The sequence below is a fragment of the Galeopterus variegatus genome, unplaced genomic scaffold (assembly GCF_000696425.1).
Source record: "Galeopterus variegatus unplaced genomic scaffold, G_variegatus-3.0.2 Scaffold6404, whole genome shotgun sequence".
Taxonomy (NCBI): Eukaryota; Metazoa; Chordata; class Mammalia; order Dermoptera; family Cynocephalidae; genus Galeopterus; species Galeopterus variegatus.
The window spans coordinates 28455-42261 of NW_007732515.1; the positions used below are offsets into that span (position 1 = coordinate 28455).

The following is a 13807-nucleotide window of genomic DNA, read 5'->3' on the forward strand; positions in this document are numbered from 1 at the left end:
ACTCACGGCGCCTGGCAGAAAGGTCAGGCTTGGAAAACACTATCAGGGGAACTTTCCCGCCTCTCGTTTCTGCAGCTCACGTGGATAAAGGAAGATGGAGAGACCAACACTGAGATGTGCCAGCTTGTTCAGCTAATACACATCAGAGAGACAGGCTCCCACCCCACTCTCTAGCCCACCAATGTGCCCCCCACCCCCAGGACACCTCAGGGTGCTATGGAACAAGGGTCCACCATAAGCAGACCCTGGCCACTGAATAGAGAAGTCTTTCGATCCTACTCTCCACAGTCATTCTTTACTGATTATCCAAATATCTACATGCATTTTAAAGCTACCACGGGCTTTTTTTTTTAATTGTGGTAAAATACACATAGGATAAAAGTACCATCAGTGACATTGAGTACACTCACAGAACTGTGCGACTGTCACCATGATCTTGTCCCAGAACATTTTCATCATCCCCAAAGAAAACCTAGTCTCATGGGTCATTTTTACAATATTATTCACAACAGCATAGCAAAATGGAGAAAGGGGCATAGTTAATAGTCATTTTCCCTCAAATGTTTCCAGAATCAAGCAAATATCTTGATTTTTTTGAGAAGAGGATTTTAAGTCTAGGATTCACATTTTTACAATATTATTCACAACAGCATAGCAAAATGGAGAAAGGGGCATAGTTAATAGTCGTTTTCCCTCAAATGTTTCCAGAATCAAGCAAATATCTTGATTTTTTTGAGAAGAGGATTTTAAGTCTAGGATTCAAAGTCCAAAGGATTCTAAGTCTAGGCACCAGCATTCTACACCTTTTTTTTCTTCCACCTGCTTTGAAGGTGCTGCTCCAGGTTCAAGGCCTGGACTGAAATGAATAAAGGCCAGCCTGGCCATCATAACGCTGCAGGGAGCAGTATTATGCAACAGTAACTGCAATAATAAAGCAGCAAAGGAAGCCAAACTTGATCATGAATCCTTGGGCATTTCCTCCCTTTTCACTGCCTCACTGGTTCTCAGCTTGCCACAGAGGTCCCACAGGTCTACAAGTCTGCCCAGCTACAGCCAGGCTCTGCTAAGAAAAGGCCCAAGGGGATGGGGGGACACTGTGCTAGACTGTAGCCAACAGCAACACCAACAGCCTGGTCTTCACCTGGCCCCTTCCCCCTTGGCTGGCTGGCCCAGTTCTGCCCGGGGACAGGATGCACAAGGCAGCAGCCCATCTAGTCTGGCCGGCAGAACAGCCCAAATTTGCTCCAGAGACTTTAAATGCTGTCACCCTGCATTTAACCCGTGCCTGACTGCTTCATTCTTTCCAGGACAAAAGGGGTTTTATCGGTAAGCCCTTCTCCAGAGGCGAGTGCATGACCTCAGGCACTGCAGCCAGAGCCCAAGGTCCATGACTGGTGTTCACCCAGGTGTGGGTGTGCCCCAGGTGAGCCCGCCCTACCTAGCCCTGAGTCATTATGCTGGCTGGCGTTGAAGGAGATGCAGACTGTGTTCCTTGAGTTCCAGACTGTCACTTCTCACAGTGGCCTAGGGGCAAGGGGCCAGGGAAGTAAGGAGTGGTCATGTGTGCTGGGGCTGGTGCATCTGGCTACCCCCCAAAGCTTGTGCTCATGGCCACTTGGATGAAAGGCCAGCTCGGCTGCAAGCTCAGTCTGTGCTCCCCAACCCCCACCTCACAATGACATCAGAGCCCTCAGTGAAACCACAAACTGCTTGTTCCAAGGCAGGGGCATTAAAAACACAGTAACAGGCACCCAGGCCCAGATTCCCAGTTCGCTATCACAATTCCAAGCCAGACAATAAATGATCGTTCACATGAAGCTGAATAACTTTCCTTAGAACAGGATGGAGCAATCTTTCCTAAGCTCCTTGGTTTGAGCCCAAGTTGCCCATGGACTAAGCCAGGGCGGTATTTGCAGATTATATAGGTATTTCTGAAGGCTCTCTTCTGAGGCTAAGACAGATGCCAACAGGGATCAGAGAGGAGGAGAGAAGCATTCCTGGAGTGGATGCTGACTCAAGGACACTCCCATCCCCCACACTTGGGAACTACAAGCCATGCATGAATCTTAAGACCTTAGCAAAGGAGGTGACCACCCTCGGGTTGAAGGGACAGTGTCTCTCCAAGAAAGCATGGCTTTGCACAGCCAAGAGATGAGGTTCCTTCAACCCCTCCCCCAAGACACGTGAGTACTTCTGCCTGGGCTTCCTCTCACCTCCCTCCCTGAAATCATGGGAGCACCTCTTGAAGTTTAAATAACTATAAGCAGTTGCTGGCCTCTGATCCCTGCCCTAACTGGGGAGGTCACTATGGCTGAGGCCAAGCCCGCTGCAAACATGAATGTATAAAGGAGGAGGCTGGAGGACGGGTCTGCAGAAGAGCAACCTAGAACTCACAAGGCAGATGCTGCTCTTTCAACCCACCCAAACCAGGACAGCAGACAGGTGAAATTAAAGTCCCCCCAAGACTCCAGATAGAGCCTGAAAAGACAGCAGCTTCTAACACATGCTTTTCATTACTTGTGATACAGTGAAAGCCCTGAGAACAAATCCTTTCCATTTCCACCACGGGCCTGAACCTAAAAGCTTCCCAGCTATGTAAGACCTCTCCAAGGTGGATCCTCCTGAGCCATGACACACTCGTGTCCAAGCAGCAGCAAGGGCCTGTTCTGGAGTCACTTGCCTTTCAAAAGGCACTCATCCCCAGAGACCTGAACTCAGGCAGCCAAATCACAACTCAGACCCAATCCACAAACACCCTTCCCCCCACCTAGTCCAGATCCTCATGGAGAGGTTCCCCGATGTCAACCAACGCCATGGGAAAAAGACCCCAGCCTATATCCTGGAGCCTGCCCATGGGTGGGCATCTGCATACTCATGTGTCTATGCACGGGATTGTCTATCTGTATGTCTGCGGCACACGCACACACTCACACACACACAAGTATGCACCAAGCAATCCATCTGTCTCGGAGAGCTGGCTGTCAGAAATGAAAGTACAATCTCCTGGAACCAAGTCACTGCCTTCTAAAAATGTCCCATTTTCCCAGACCGAGGAAACTTGCAGGGGTGGGGTGTGTTTCACTGCAAGTCCCAAAGGACAGAGCCTGTCACCGCCCCCCGCCCAACCAAGCTGCAATGCTGGAATTCCAACCTGCAGCCAGCAGCCCTGCTCCCAGGGCTCCTACCCACCCACTCCCCCTCCTCCCAGCCTGTTTGCAAGGGCTCAGGAAAGGGAAGGGCCAGCCTTGGAGTCACCCCTGCATTTCAGGAGGGGGCAGGCCTTTGAGCACACCCCCAACCCTACCCCCACCTCCAAGGCACCACATTTTCACATTCCTGTTTTTTCTTTCCCTTCTTCCCTTGCCAAGAGAATCAAGCCCTGGCTCCCGCTGCCGACCTTCCTCCCACCCTAAACTGAGCCCCATTCATTAAGCCCGCTCTCAGCCAGGGCAGGACAGGAAGGAAAACAGCACACAGGGCCTGTGAAAGAGACTCAGAGAGGTTATTTCAAGGGGGAGGAGGGAGAAACCCCTTGTGGGCATTTTCTCTGCTCCCCACACCTTGATGCCCTGCTCCTCCCCCCTCCCAAAGCAGGCAGCCCCCTCCCCCCAGCATCTGCTATGCTAACCCCCCTTTCCCCTGTCCTGTCCTGCCTCATCCTCTGCAAGGCAGACACACCCAGGCCACCCCCCATGGAACCATCAACTTCTTGGAAGGAGGAGGTTTGGGCTTTCTCCATCTACAAAACCCTCTGCCTTGGACTGGGGCCAATAAAATCCCCTTTTGTGGGGCATTCTCACTACAGAGGAATAGCCCTAGATTTTCTCTGAGCCCATCATCACCTCCCCTCCAGACAACCCCAAACCACTGACATCAACCTAAAAAACAGTTTCTACAAGCTCCCCCCACAGCACAGTATTAATACACTGCTCCAGCTCTGAACAGAAAGAAGAAAGAGTTCAAACTTTGAAGCCTTGGGAATTAGTAAATCAAGAGCTAAAATTCAAAACAAATGCTCTTTCTTGTGGTGGACCCCCCTCCCTTTTTTTTTTTTTTTTTTTTGCAGTTTTGTTTAACCACCCCATCCCTTCCTAGCAGCTCCTCATTAATCTAAGTGGCTGCAATTACCTTGGGGACAGGGCTGGGGGTAGTTAATGATTGTTTTATCCCAAGTTTCTTTCTAGGACCGGAAGAATTTTTGGGAACAAAAAGCCCACCCATCTCAGAAGAGCTGCACAGGTCACACTGTCTGGCTCCCGGGCTCCTGGACTCCCAGGCTCCCGGACCCCCGGGCCAGGCGAGCAGGCACTCAGGCTGGTGTCTCAGCCTGGTGTCGTCACTTCCCCCAGCAGAAGAGACAGACAAGATGTTATCAATAAGACAAACCTTCCGAAAAGCCCCTTTCAAAAGCTACCACTTCCCTTGCTTATTTCATGTGGTTTGGAGGGGCCGGGGCTCCTCCCTGCACATTCAGGGCTTAAAAAATAAAGCCATCTAACAACATCCTGAGCATGTTATTTTGCTTAGACCCTTTCTTCTCCTTCACCTTCTTTCTTTCAAGAACTCTCTCAGCCTTAGAAAGCAGAAAAGATGCAGTTCACACATTGCCAAATTTTTTCCTTCCTCAGCCGCTAGGGTCCACTCCCACCCCCATGTCCAAAGCCCCCTCCCCTTTCTGGGTCCCTCTTCTTCCTGCTCAATTCTCATTAGAAGCTTTGAGTAAACAATATCCTCGGATCTCAGATAACAGTCAGAGTATATAATGCACTGAAATAAAAACAAACAAGGGTCTCCCTAAAGACATTCGCAGCAAGCTCAATTCCTGGTGGGGAGCGCCTGGGAGGAAAGTGTCCAGAATGAACTGCACCTAAGTGACATATGAAAGCAATGCTTTACCAACTAGTCAAAGAGGTCACCCACAAAACAGGATGCACCTCACAGAAGAGAGTGAACCACAGTTTTACAGCTTCCATGTGGGCTGCTACTCCAGGACCCTACACCAATGTCCCAAGGGCAAGAAATGCCAAATGCCCAGAACTGTTGCAATTTCTTTCTCTCCTTTTTTTCCCCCAGTTACTTTCCTACTGCCTAAGCTAGTTCTTAGAATATCCAGATGACGGGGTGGGGTGGGAAAAACAGGTGGAAATAGGATGCCTTTAGAAAAAAATGAAATGCCTCCCACTTCCACTGCCAATGAGTTCCTCTAAGTAATACCCCACACCTCATGTCCTCAGGGACAATGATGCGGGGCCCCCTAATGCACCTCATCCAATCCCATCATCCTCCAGCTCTGGCATTCCAGGCATCATTTGCGCCCCTGAGCCTGAGAAAAACCTACCCTGCTGGGGAGCAGTAAAAGCACCTACTATCTGCGGTGCCCCTACTCCATTGCTCCCATCCCCAGATATGTGCTACCGAACCCTGCACAAAGCTGGATGAGGAATCTGCACTTGGAGGGAAGCTTCAAGATCTACTCTGAAATCCCATGCAACACTTGGGATCTATCTTCAATTCCCTAAAGATGGATCCACCCCCTTCAGGGCACCCCATGCACAAAGGCCAAGGGTGAAAAAGAGCTAAAATGCATGAGCTAATGACACCAAAGTCACTAAGTGGAAGCCCCTCAAGCCAGGAGGTGCTTAAAAATAACCACGAAACACTTCATGCACAAAACCATCCCCCAACTGGCTCCCATTTCCCCATCACCGGAGAATGACAAGCTGAAGGGCACCAGAGTCACCACAGATGCACCCAGCTTAAGGCACATAAAAATGAGAATAAAGTTCAGACCAGCTGGGGTAGCAGAAGGCCACCCCCATTCCTCCAGTCTCCCACAAGTTCAAGAAATCTTGGAATTGCCAGGAAAGTAAGAGAAAGCATCTTACCTGAAAGCCCCCCAGGGGCCAGATAATTCGTTCCCCCTGTTTCAGCGGAGGAAGGCACAGCATCTGGACAGTCTGCTGTGAATTCAAAGAGGGGAGAGAAATAAATAAATATACAAATAAAAACATCAAGATTCATCCTCAAGCACATCCTAAACGGCATGCAAGAGAGATCACACATTCCAAAAGGCTGACTCGCAGCCACGATGCTGATTATTAATGGTCTGCTCAGGCTTCACTGCCCATCATAAGACAGACCACAGCACCTTGTCACCCGTCTGGGCTCCAGGCGGCCAGTTAATCATTAGTCAAGTCAGGCTCGATCACAGACTGGCTGGAATTTCTCCTGTGTTACAAAAATCTCCCATTAGGGAAACCAGGTAGTTCCCAAGGTCAAAGGAGGTTCACATTGCTCTGTCTTCTCCCATCAAGGGCAAAACCCTCCTTGCTTGGGGCCATAGCTTCTCTGCCACTCCCATAGACGAGGGACTCACCCTCATCTTTTTAAAAACAAAATTCCTGGTTCTTGAGGGCTTTCTTAAGACTGGTTTGGGGCTGGAGGGACTTCTTTTTAAATTCCTGGTTCTTGAGGGCTTTCTTAAGACTGGTTTGGGGCTGGAGGGACTTCTTTTTCCATTTTAATTGAGGCATAACTTACATACAGCAAAGTGTACAACTCTCAAGTAGGCTCAGTGAGTTTCGCTCATGTATACACCTGCGTAACCACCAGCAGATCAAGACAGAGAACATTCTCAGCAAGGCTCTCAGCTGGAGGGGAATGTTCTATCTCCTTCCAGGCTAGTCCAAAACCCCCATCTCTGGAAACCTTCCTGGGCAATCCCAGACCAGCAAGTTTCCCTGCCCTCGGTTCCTATAAAATCTTTCTGGCACCCAGCACCTGGAGTCTCCTTCTGCTGTCTTCACTGATCTTTTACCCTCTGATTCTGCCTGCCCTAACTACACGATAAGCTTCTCTTCCACTTCTGTCACCCTCTGGTGCTTAGCACAGTGACCTCAATGTTAATGAAGATAATGACAATTCCAGCTGAGAAGCAGTCTCTACAACTGCCCTCCAGGCAATTAAAACAAAAAATAATGCCCATGAAGCACAACTAATGAGTCCCATGAAACACAAATACACAAGACCCTATAAGCTTCCCATGAACCACTGCCAACACCAAACTTCCTGAAGTCCATGTAGAAAGCTTGGCTCAGGAAAGGTGCCTCCCAGCTCCACAGCAAACACACAGGTTGGATGTGCAGACTCCAGTCTTCCCACCCCAGGCCACTATGATAATTTCCCTGGGGAGTGCCTTACCAGTTTCCAACTGGCACCACTTGGCCACACTGGCAAATAGGAAGGGAAATCAAAGAGCATCTCAGAGGTAAGTAGCCCACAGGAGCCCTTTAGTGGCACAGTAGCTGCCTCCAATCCCCGATAAAGGGACAGGGCCTACGCATTGCCCCAAACCATCTCTGGGTTTCTGCTGTCTGCCCCCTTTCACGCTGAGATTCTCACTAATCCAGAGTCCCTCCCTCTCCTGCATTCTCAGACATTCTCTCCCAGGCTGGAAGAGTAACTTTTCAAGAACTCTCCCAAACAGAAGGGGAGGTGGAGGAGTGGCGGCGGGTGGCCGTGGCGGGCACGGGAGAGAGAGAAGACTGTGTATGTAATCTCCTTTTATCAGGGTAAAGTATAAATCCTAACAGGAATATACAGTTTTACAGGATACACTTAATCACATGGAAAACAATAGGAGGAGGCAGGAAATGGAGTTACTTGTTAAATGGTGTATACCCTGCACTTTCTAAACTACTTTGATGGCCTTCATCATTTTCTAGAGATAGGCTTCTCAACCCTCTCCTCCACCCACCCCCTGGACGGAAGACACCCCCACATTAAACACCATGACTTATCCCCGGCCACTCCCCCCAGCTTTGGCTGGCTGAATCCCAGGGGCAAGGTGTGTTTCAAAGGAAAAGCCTGGCATCTCAGGGCAGAGCTGGGACCACATTCAGGGTGTCAGCCAGTCTCAGATCAAAGGTAAGCCAGCTCCACACTGGCAACCACAAGCATTTTTATGAAATGGTGCTCTGCCCTTCTGTAGTGCCTTTGATCTCAGGAGGGATTTACAAACGTTAATTAGGCCTCCTTAGCACCCCTATGAAGTAGCAAAGTATACCTGTTCAACATGCACCCAGGTAAACTGAGGCGTCACTGACTGGCTCAAGGGGCCACCCAGCGTGCTGGGCTATACCCAAGAGTCCAGCTCCTATCCCACGGTTCTCCCTCCCGGTTCTCCCTCCCCACGCAGGCCACAGAGCCCCAACCCTCTTCCATGGAGATGGACAGTCTTCGGCATCTTGACTGGCCTCAAGCTATTGCCTGACTTGTCAAGGTCAAAGGGGCCATAACTTCATCCCTCACCCACAAAAAAGCTCTGCAAAGATAGATCTCCAGTCTGGCCGATTAGCTCAGTTGGTTACAACACCACCTTGTAACACCAAGGTCAAGGGTTTGGATCCCCATACTGGCCAGCACCAAAAAAAAAAAAAAGATCTCTAAAAGTCAGAGGCTCCCCTTGTGCCTGTGTCTCCTGCTCCCCAAAGCCCAGGCTGGCAGACAGAAGCTGTAGGCCATGCCTGGCTCTCATCTACCACTAAATATTACCAAGCTCCCAGTCAGTGCCAGGTTCTATAGGAGGAAAAGATTCACTCCCTTCTCCCAGCAGCTCCAATAGTCTTTGAAAACCCAAGCCTGAGGAGCAACCAAGGAATGAACTATTGAGAATGAGATCAAGGTAAGGGAGCTAGGAGTCTCATTAAGCTTCTCTTAGCAAGAGAATGCCTGCCTCCTGAAGAGCCAGGACCACCTTAGCAACTTACCTAAGTACTGTCAGGTTCAGTGGAGCTCTCCCCCTCCCCCAATATACCCCAAGCATCCCAGCTCTGCCCCAGGTAGTTCAGCCAACTCAGAACTCAAACGAACCCTGGTTACAGAACAATGCACTACATTGGAATCCTCAAATTTTTAGGCAGGCACATATCATCACTCCTAGAGAATGAATGAATGGACCAATGAATGAATGCATCAATGGATCATCTAATCTAACTCCTTCATCATCTGGATTTAAGAAGAGGCCGGAGAAAAGTAAGAGGGACCTGATTTAAGAGGCAAAGGCAAGAAGACCAGATCTCAGGTCAAGATGCCAGACTTCCTAACTAGGCTTTGGAGGCTGGATCCGCCAATGGGCACAGGCTACCTGGGTTCCCCAGCCCACACACAAAGAGTTCACCCAGCAACCCCCCAGCCCAACCTAGCCATTCTTTAAACCTTTCAGACTATCAGATACAAAGGGAAGCAGAGCACACGCAGCTATCCCCCCAGCATCCCCACTCCTCCAACTGAGATCTAGTTTCAAAATGGCAAATTCTTACTCCTTGTGGGATGTGGGGGGTGTCTTTCTGACTTCTGATAGCCACAAGTCACAGCCACCTTGTCCCCTGTCTAATACTCCTCTGCAAACAATTCTGCTGGGTTGGGACCACACAGAACCCAGATGTACAAGGTTCAGCCCTCCCAGAGGCTGCAGCGCAGCAGCTTAAACCATAGCAAAATGCAGTTTACAGCTTTTAGCCCTCAAGTTCCTCCAAAGGCTGCAGGGATACCAGGCCCCAGCCCCCTTCCCATTGCCTCTTCCGAGCTGGAGATTTCACAGAAGGGATTCCCTTAGTTGTGCAACTGGTTAACATTTTAACAGCTGTCTATTGTAAAACCTTATACTTGTTTCACCTAGTAACCGAGACCAAAAATTCAACCTAAGGCTTAGAAATTTAAGAATGTAAGCAACTGATCTAAATTCCCAGGTCAAACACTTTCCTGTACACAAGGTGGGGATAAAAACCTGGGGCAGCATCCCATCTGTGTGTCTGACCTCCTCGCCCTGGCCACAGCAGCCAGCAAAACCAGCCCCAGACCCATCCCAGGGCCCCTCCAGCTCCAGACCTGGCTGCCCTCCAAAGTGTCAGGACAATTCCTTCCATGGGGGCTTCATCTGTTACCACCCTCATGTTCTTATATATGGGTGCCTTTTTTTCGTGGCTTTTTTTGTTTTGATTTAAACAAAACGTTTTGGGTGAGTAACCAGCTGTTAGAGTTTCCGATTGGCAGGTTAATCACTTCCTATTGGCTGATCTGGAGAACTTTTCTCCCCCTTGGAAATGGCACATTCCTGTCTTTGTGGCTTCTCTGTTTACACACATTTTGCTACCTAATGTCAACACTTGCTAATGAATAAATATATCACTCCACTCACCGAAAATGAGGTCCCAGCCTGGCAGAAGGACTGCTTAAATCCTGTGAACAGATTTATACCAGTATCTCTGCAGGAAACCCAAGAAAATGTGGCCCTTTTTTCCTATGGTTTTTGGAGGTTTCTGGGAACATTTAGCTCTGGTAGTCTTTATCCCTGGGGCAAGGTAATTTTCTCTCTTTTAAGGAAAACCTCCAAATTTGAAGAATATGGAAGGAAAAACAAAAACAAGACAGAGGTGGCCCCATGGAGAACTAACTTCATGAAAGAATTCTTGATTCTTTAAGCCAAAACCCCAGTATGTTACATTCTTTGGGAAAAAAGAGCTTGGTAATTCCAGTTATCGTTTGTTACAAATACAGAGCTGGTTATCTCCTCATTAATGACCATTTATCTGGTGTTTTGTAAATCGAAAGCAAAATATCACATGCTTTGCAGGCCACTTATTAGACAGGCACCAGGCAAGCAGGAACGCCTTCCCGACTTGAGGAAGCTGGTGGAGTCCTGGGAGGGCTGGCTGCAGAGCATGGGCTTCGGTTACACGTTCATTAAAGTATTTAATTTATGACAACGCCCCAGCAAAACTTTTAATTAGTGGGGGTAAAGGCCCAACAGCCAAACGCATGAGGCAGAAGGACCTGTAGAATTCCAGGAGCTAAACGGTGCCCAACCCTTCACTCTGCCTTCTACCAGATCCTTGGCAAAAGAAAAACGTCACAAGCCTTACAATTTTTCAGGCATCGGTATACAGGAACAAAACCCAAAGTCACAATGTGTACTTTTAGCAAATGAATCTCCCACTGTAAGAAGGGACTGCAGGAAACAGGGCTTGTCCCTGCTGTCATCCCCAAGTCCGTTTTGCTGTCCCCCTCCCTGGCACTGTTAGCTCCATAGGATGGGCCCCTGTACTGCCAGCCAGAAGTTGAATGCAGACAACCACAGCAGGGCTGGTGCCAGTCTCAAATGTGCTTCTGCCCTGGCCCCATGCCATCTGGTGACAAAGCAACAGGCAGGCTATGCTAGAAACTTTTATGGCCCCTACCAAGAATTTTGAGAAAACCCCAGGGGAGGGCTGACTTGTAGGTGACTGTGGGTAGGGGGAGCTGGCTGCCCTTTCATATGCTGTTGCCTATACTTCTAGAGTCCTACTCCAAACAAAGGTTTCTCGGCACCTTTTTAAACTGTCATCCCTTCCATTCATCCCACCGATTCTTCTGGCACTCACAAAGTCTCCAAATTTTCCCATCGCCCTGTTCTATTTGGCTCCCAAGACACTTCTTCGTGGATTAAAGCTTCCACGTGTTAGTGAACCAACTTCAGTCATGGAGTGCAAATACATGAAAAAAGATCAAAATGTAAAGGAGGAAATCTAGGAAACACAAAGAGGAAAAGTGAACCAACTTCAGTCATGGAGTGCAAATACATGAAAAAAGATCAAAATGTAAAGGAGGAGATCTAGGAAACACAAAGAGGAAAAAAAAAAATCCAGCCACAAGAGAAAAACTCACTAAACTTCTAATAGAAGAAACTTATCGCCAACTTGGAGCAAACCTAGCACCTCCCCAGGCCGCTGCCTAGACATAAAAACACGGGTTCTAGAGGCTCTAACTTAAGATGGGAGGAATATTTTTTAAACCATCTACTCACCAGTTGGTTTGAGAAAATCCATCGGGTATCTGGAGTAAGGAGGGGGGGGAGACTCTGGAATTAAAAAAGTAAGAGAAAATAAAGGCCGAGCCATGAGAACAAGAGATAGAAACTTATGATAACAGAGGCATTCTTTTAGCCCAACTGTTTGTCTTAGCTGTGGGGGTTGGAGGCAGGGCCGCGAGGCGGTGATTGCCTTGATATTTAGCTGTCAGATAAACAAAAGAGGCCGCCTGGCGCCAGCCTCGGCGCTCCGCTCCTCCACGTCTGCGGCCGCCGCCGCACTGCTCGGCGGACCGGGCTGGAAACCATCGGCTCGGCCGCTGCTCGGCCCGGACCGCGCACTTCACAGTTCACAGGGCGGGGGGCGACCATGCCCCCTCCTCGTCCCCGAACTCCAGACCCTGCTCTGCCCACCCCCGCCCCCGCCGCTCTGTGCGCGAGAGGCACAAGAGGCTCCCCTTTCCCAGCCCACCCGGGAGACGCGCCCCAAGTGTGCTGGTGAACATGGGAGATCTGCGGGCGCCGGGGGTGCACCCCACTCCCTGCACATAGAGTAGAGGAAGCTGGGAGGGTAAAAGGGAAGGGGGCTCCGGGTCTCGGATCTCAGTCGTTTAGCCCAGGCCCCAGCGCAGTAAGGGGCAGCAACGTCACCGCGGCGCTAGGGGCTGACAATTCTATAGACAAGTCTATGCTTTTCTGTGCGGAAGAAAGGAAACAGTAGGGGACACCAAACTTCTCCTGGCTGCTTGTTCCTTTTCACCCTGGGGCTGGCAGAGTTGATAGTAGATACCCACTTCGGCCTCCCATCCTAACACTCTTTGCCCCAAAACTCCCAAGCTGCGCGGCCAGGGCGGTATCTGGGCCACTTGTACCCGACGTGACTCTCCTTATTTACTAAAGGAGTACAGACTTTCCAGCCTTTATAGCTCGCTTCTCCCAGCCTTCCTTGGCGGGTTTGGACCGAATCCAACTCGGCCACACACCTCAACGCCTTTCCGGGTGCAGGGGAGACGTGACCCCCACTTCTCCCTGCACCTCCTTGCTGATCCGGAAATGAGGGCGTCTAGTTTCTAACCGCATGTCTGTCCAGTGTGCTCGAGCAGTGCCCAGAGACCCCCTCGAGGCAACAGAGAAGAAAAACCTGGAAGGGAACCCCCAGGGAATACCCTTCGAGTTTCCCCTTGTGCCTTCTCTACTTTTGTCCCCCAGGTCTTCCCCCAGGACAGGACATACACTCCCCTCTGGAGAGGTGGCTGCACACACACACAGCCCGCGGGGGTTATCTTCCAGCACTTGCGCGCCGGGGGGGGGGGGGGGGGGGAAGCGAGCACAGAGCAACTTCTTACCTAGTTCGCAGAGTCGACTAAGGTGATGAGGGTTGCAGCACACCAGCTCGGGGTTGATCTTCCCGTAAGATTCACAGCAACACAGCCTCTTGACTTCCGAGGAATGCCTGAGATCCGGCCACCTGAACACTTTGCACATCAGGAGGGGAAGCGAGTAGCACGAGGGCGGCTGCGCGGGCTGTGCGCTGGCGGGTGCCCCCGGGCCCAGCCTGCAGTCCAGTCGGCCGGGCAGCAGGAGGCACGCCGTACGCGTTCCGCCGCGGGACTCCACGGCCTGGAGCAGCAGCTCCAGCTGCCGCTCCTTCAGTTTCTTGAGCACCGAGTGCGTGAGCGCCTTCAGATCCGCCTCGGAGCCCCCGGCCGCGCCGGCGCCCGAGGCTGGGGCGTGGGGATGGTGGTGACCTTTGGCACCTCGGACCGCCTTGCCCAGGCAGCAGCCAGCCCTTCCCGCACCGCCGCCACCGGCCCCATGCGCCCGGCCGTCCGTCGCCCCTTCTCCCCGCAGCTCGCCTCCTCCTCCGCCTCCCCCCGCGCCCTCCTCTTCGTCCTCGCCGCCGGGCGCACGGCTCCTCCAGAGACGCCGGACGAGCGCAGATCGTTTGGTCCTGAACATACG

General features: G+C 50.8%; 1 protein-coding gene across 1 annotated transcript in view; it reads right to left on the reverse strand.

Annotated features, from left to right (window-relative positions):
• The window catches only part of SMAD7 (SMAD family member 7), a 33113-nt gene extending 19306 nt beyond the window's left edge, over positions 1-13807 (reverse strand). The window contains exons 1-3 of the mRNA XM_008590848.1: positions 13192-13807; positions 11843-11896; positions 5886-5960 (exon numbers count right to left, since the gene is read on the reverse strand). Coding sequence (XP_008589070.1) covers positions 5886-5960; positions 11843-11896; positions 13192-13804 — 742 coding nt within the window. The 5' untranslated portion in view covers positions 13805-13807. The remainder of the gene's footprint in view (positions 1-5885; positions 5961-11842; positions 11897-13191) is intronic.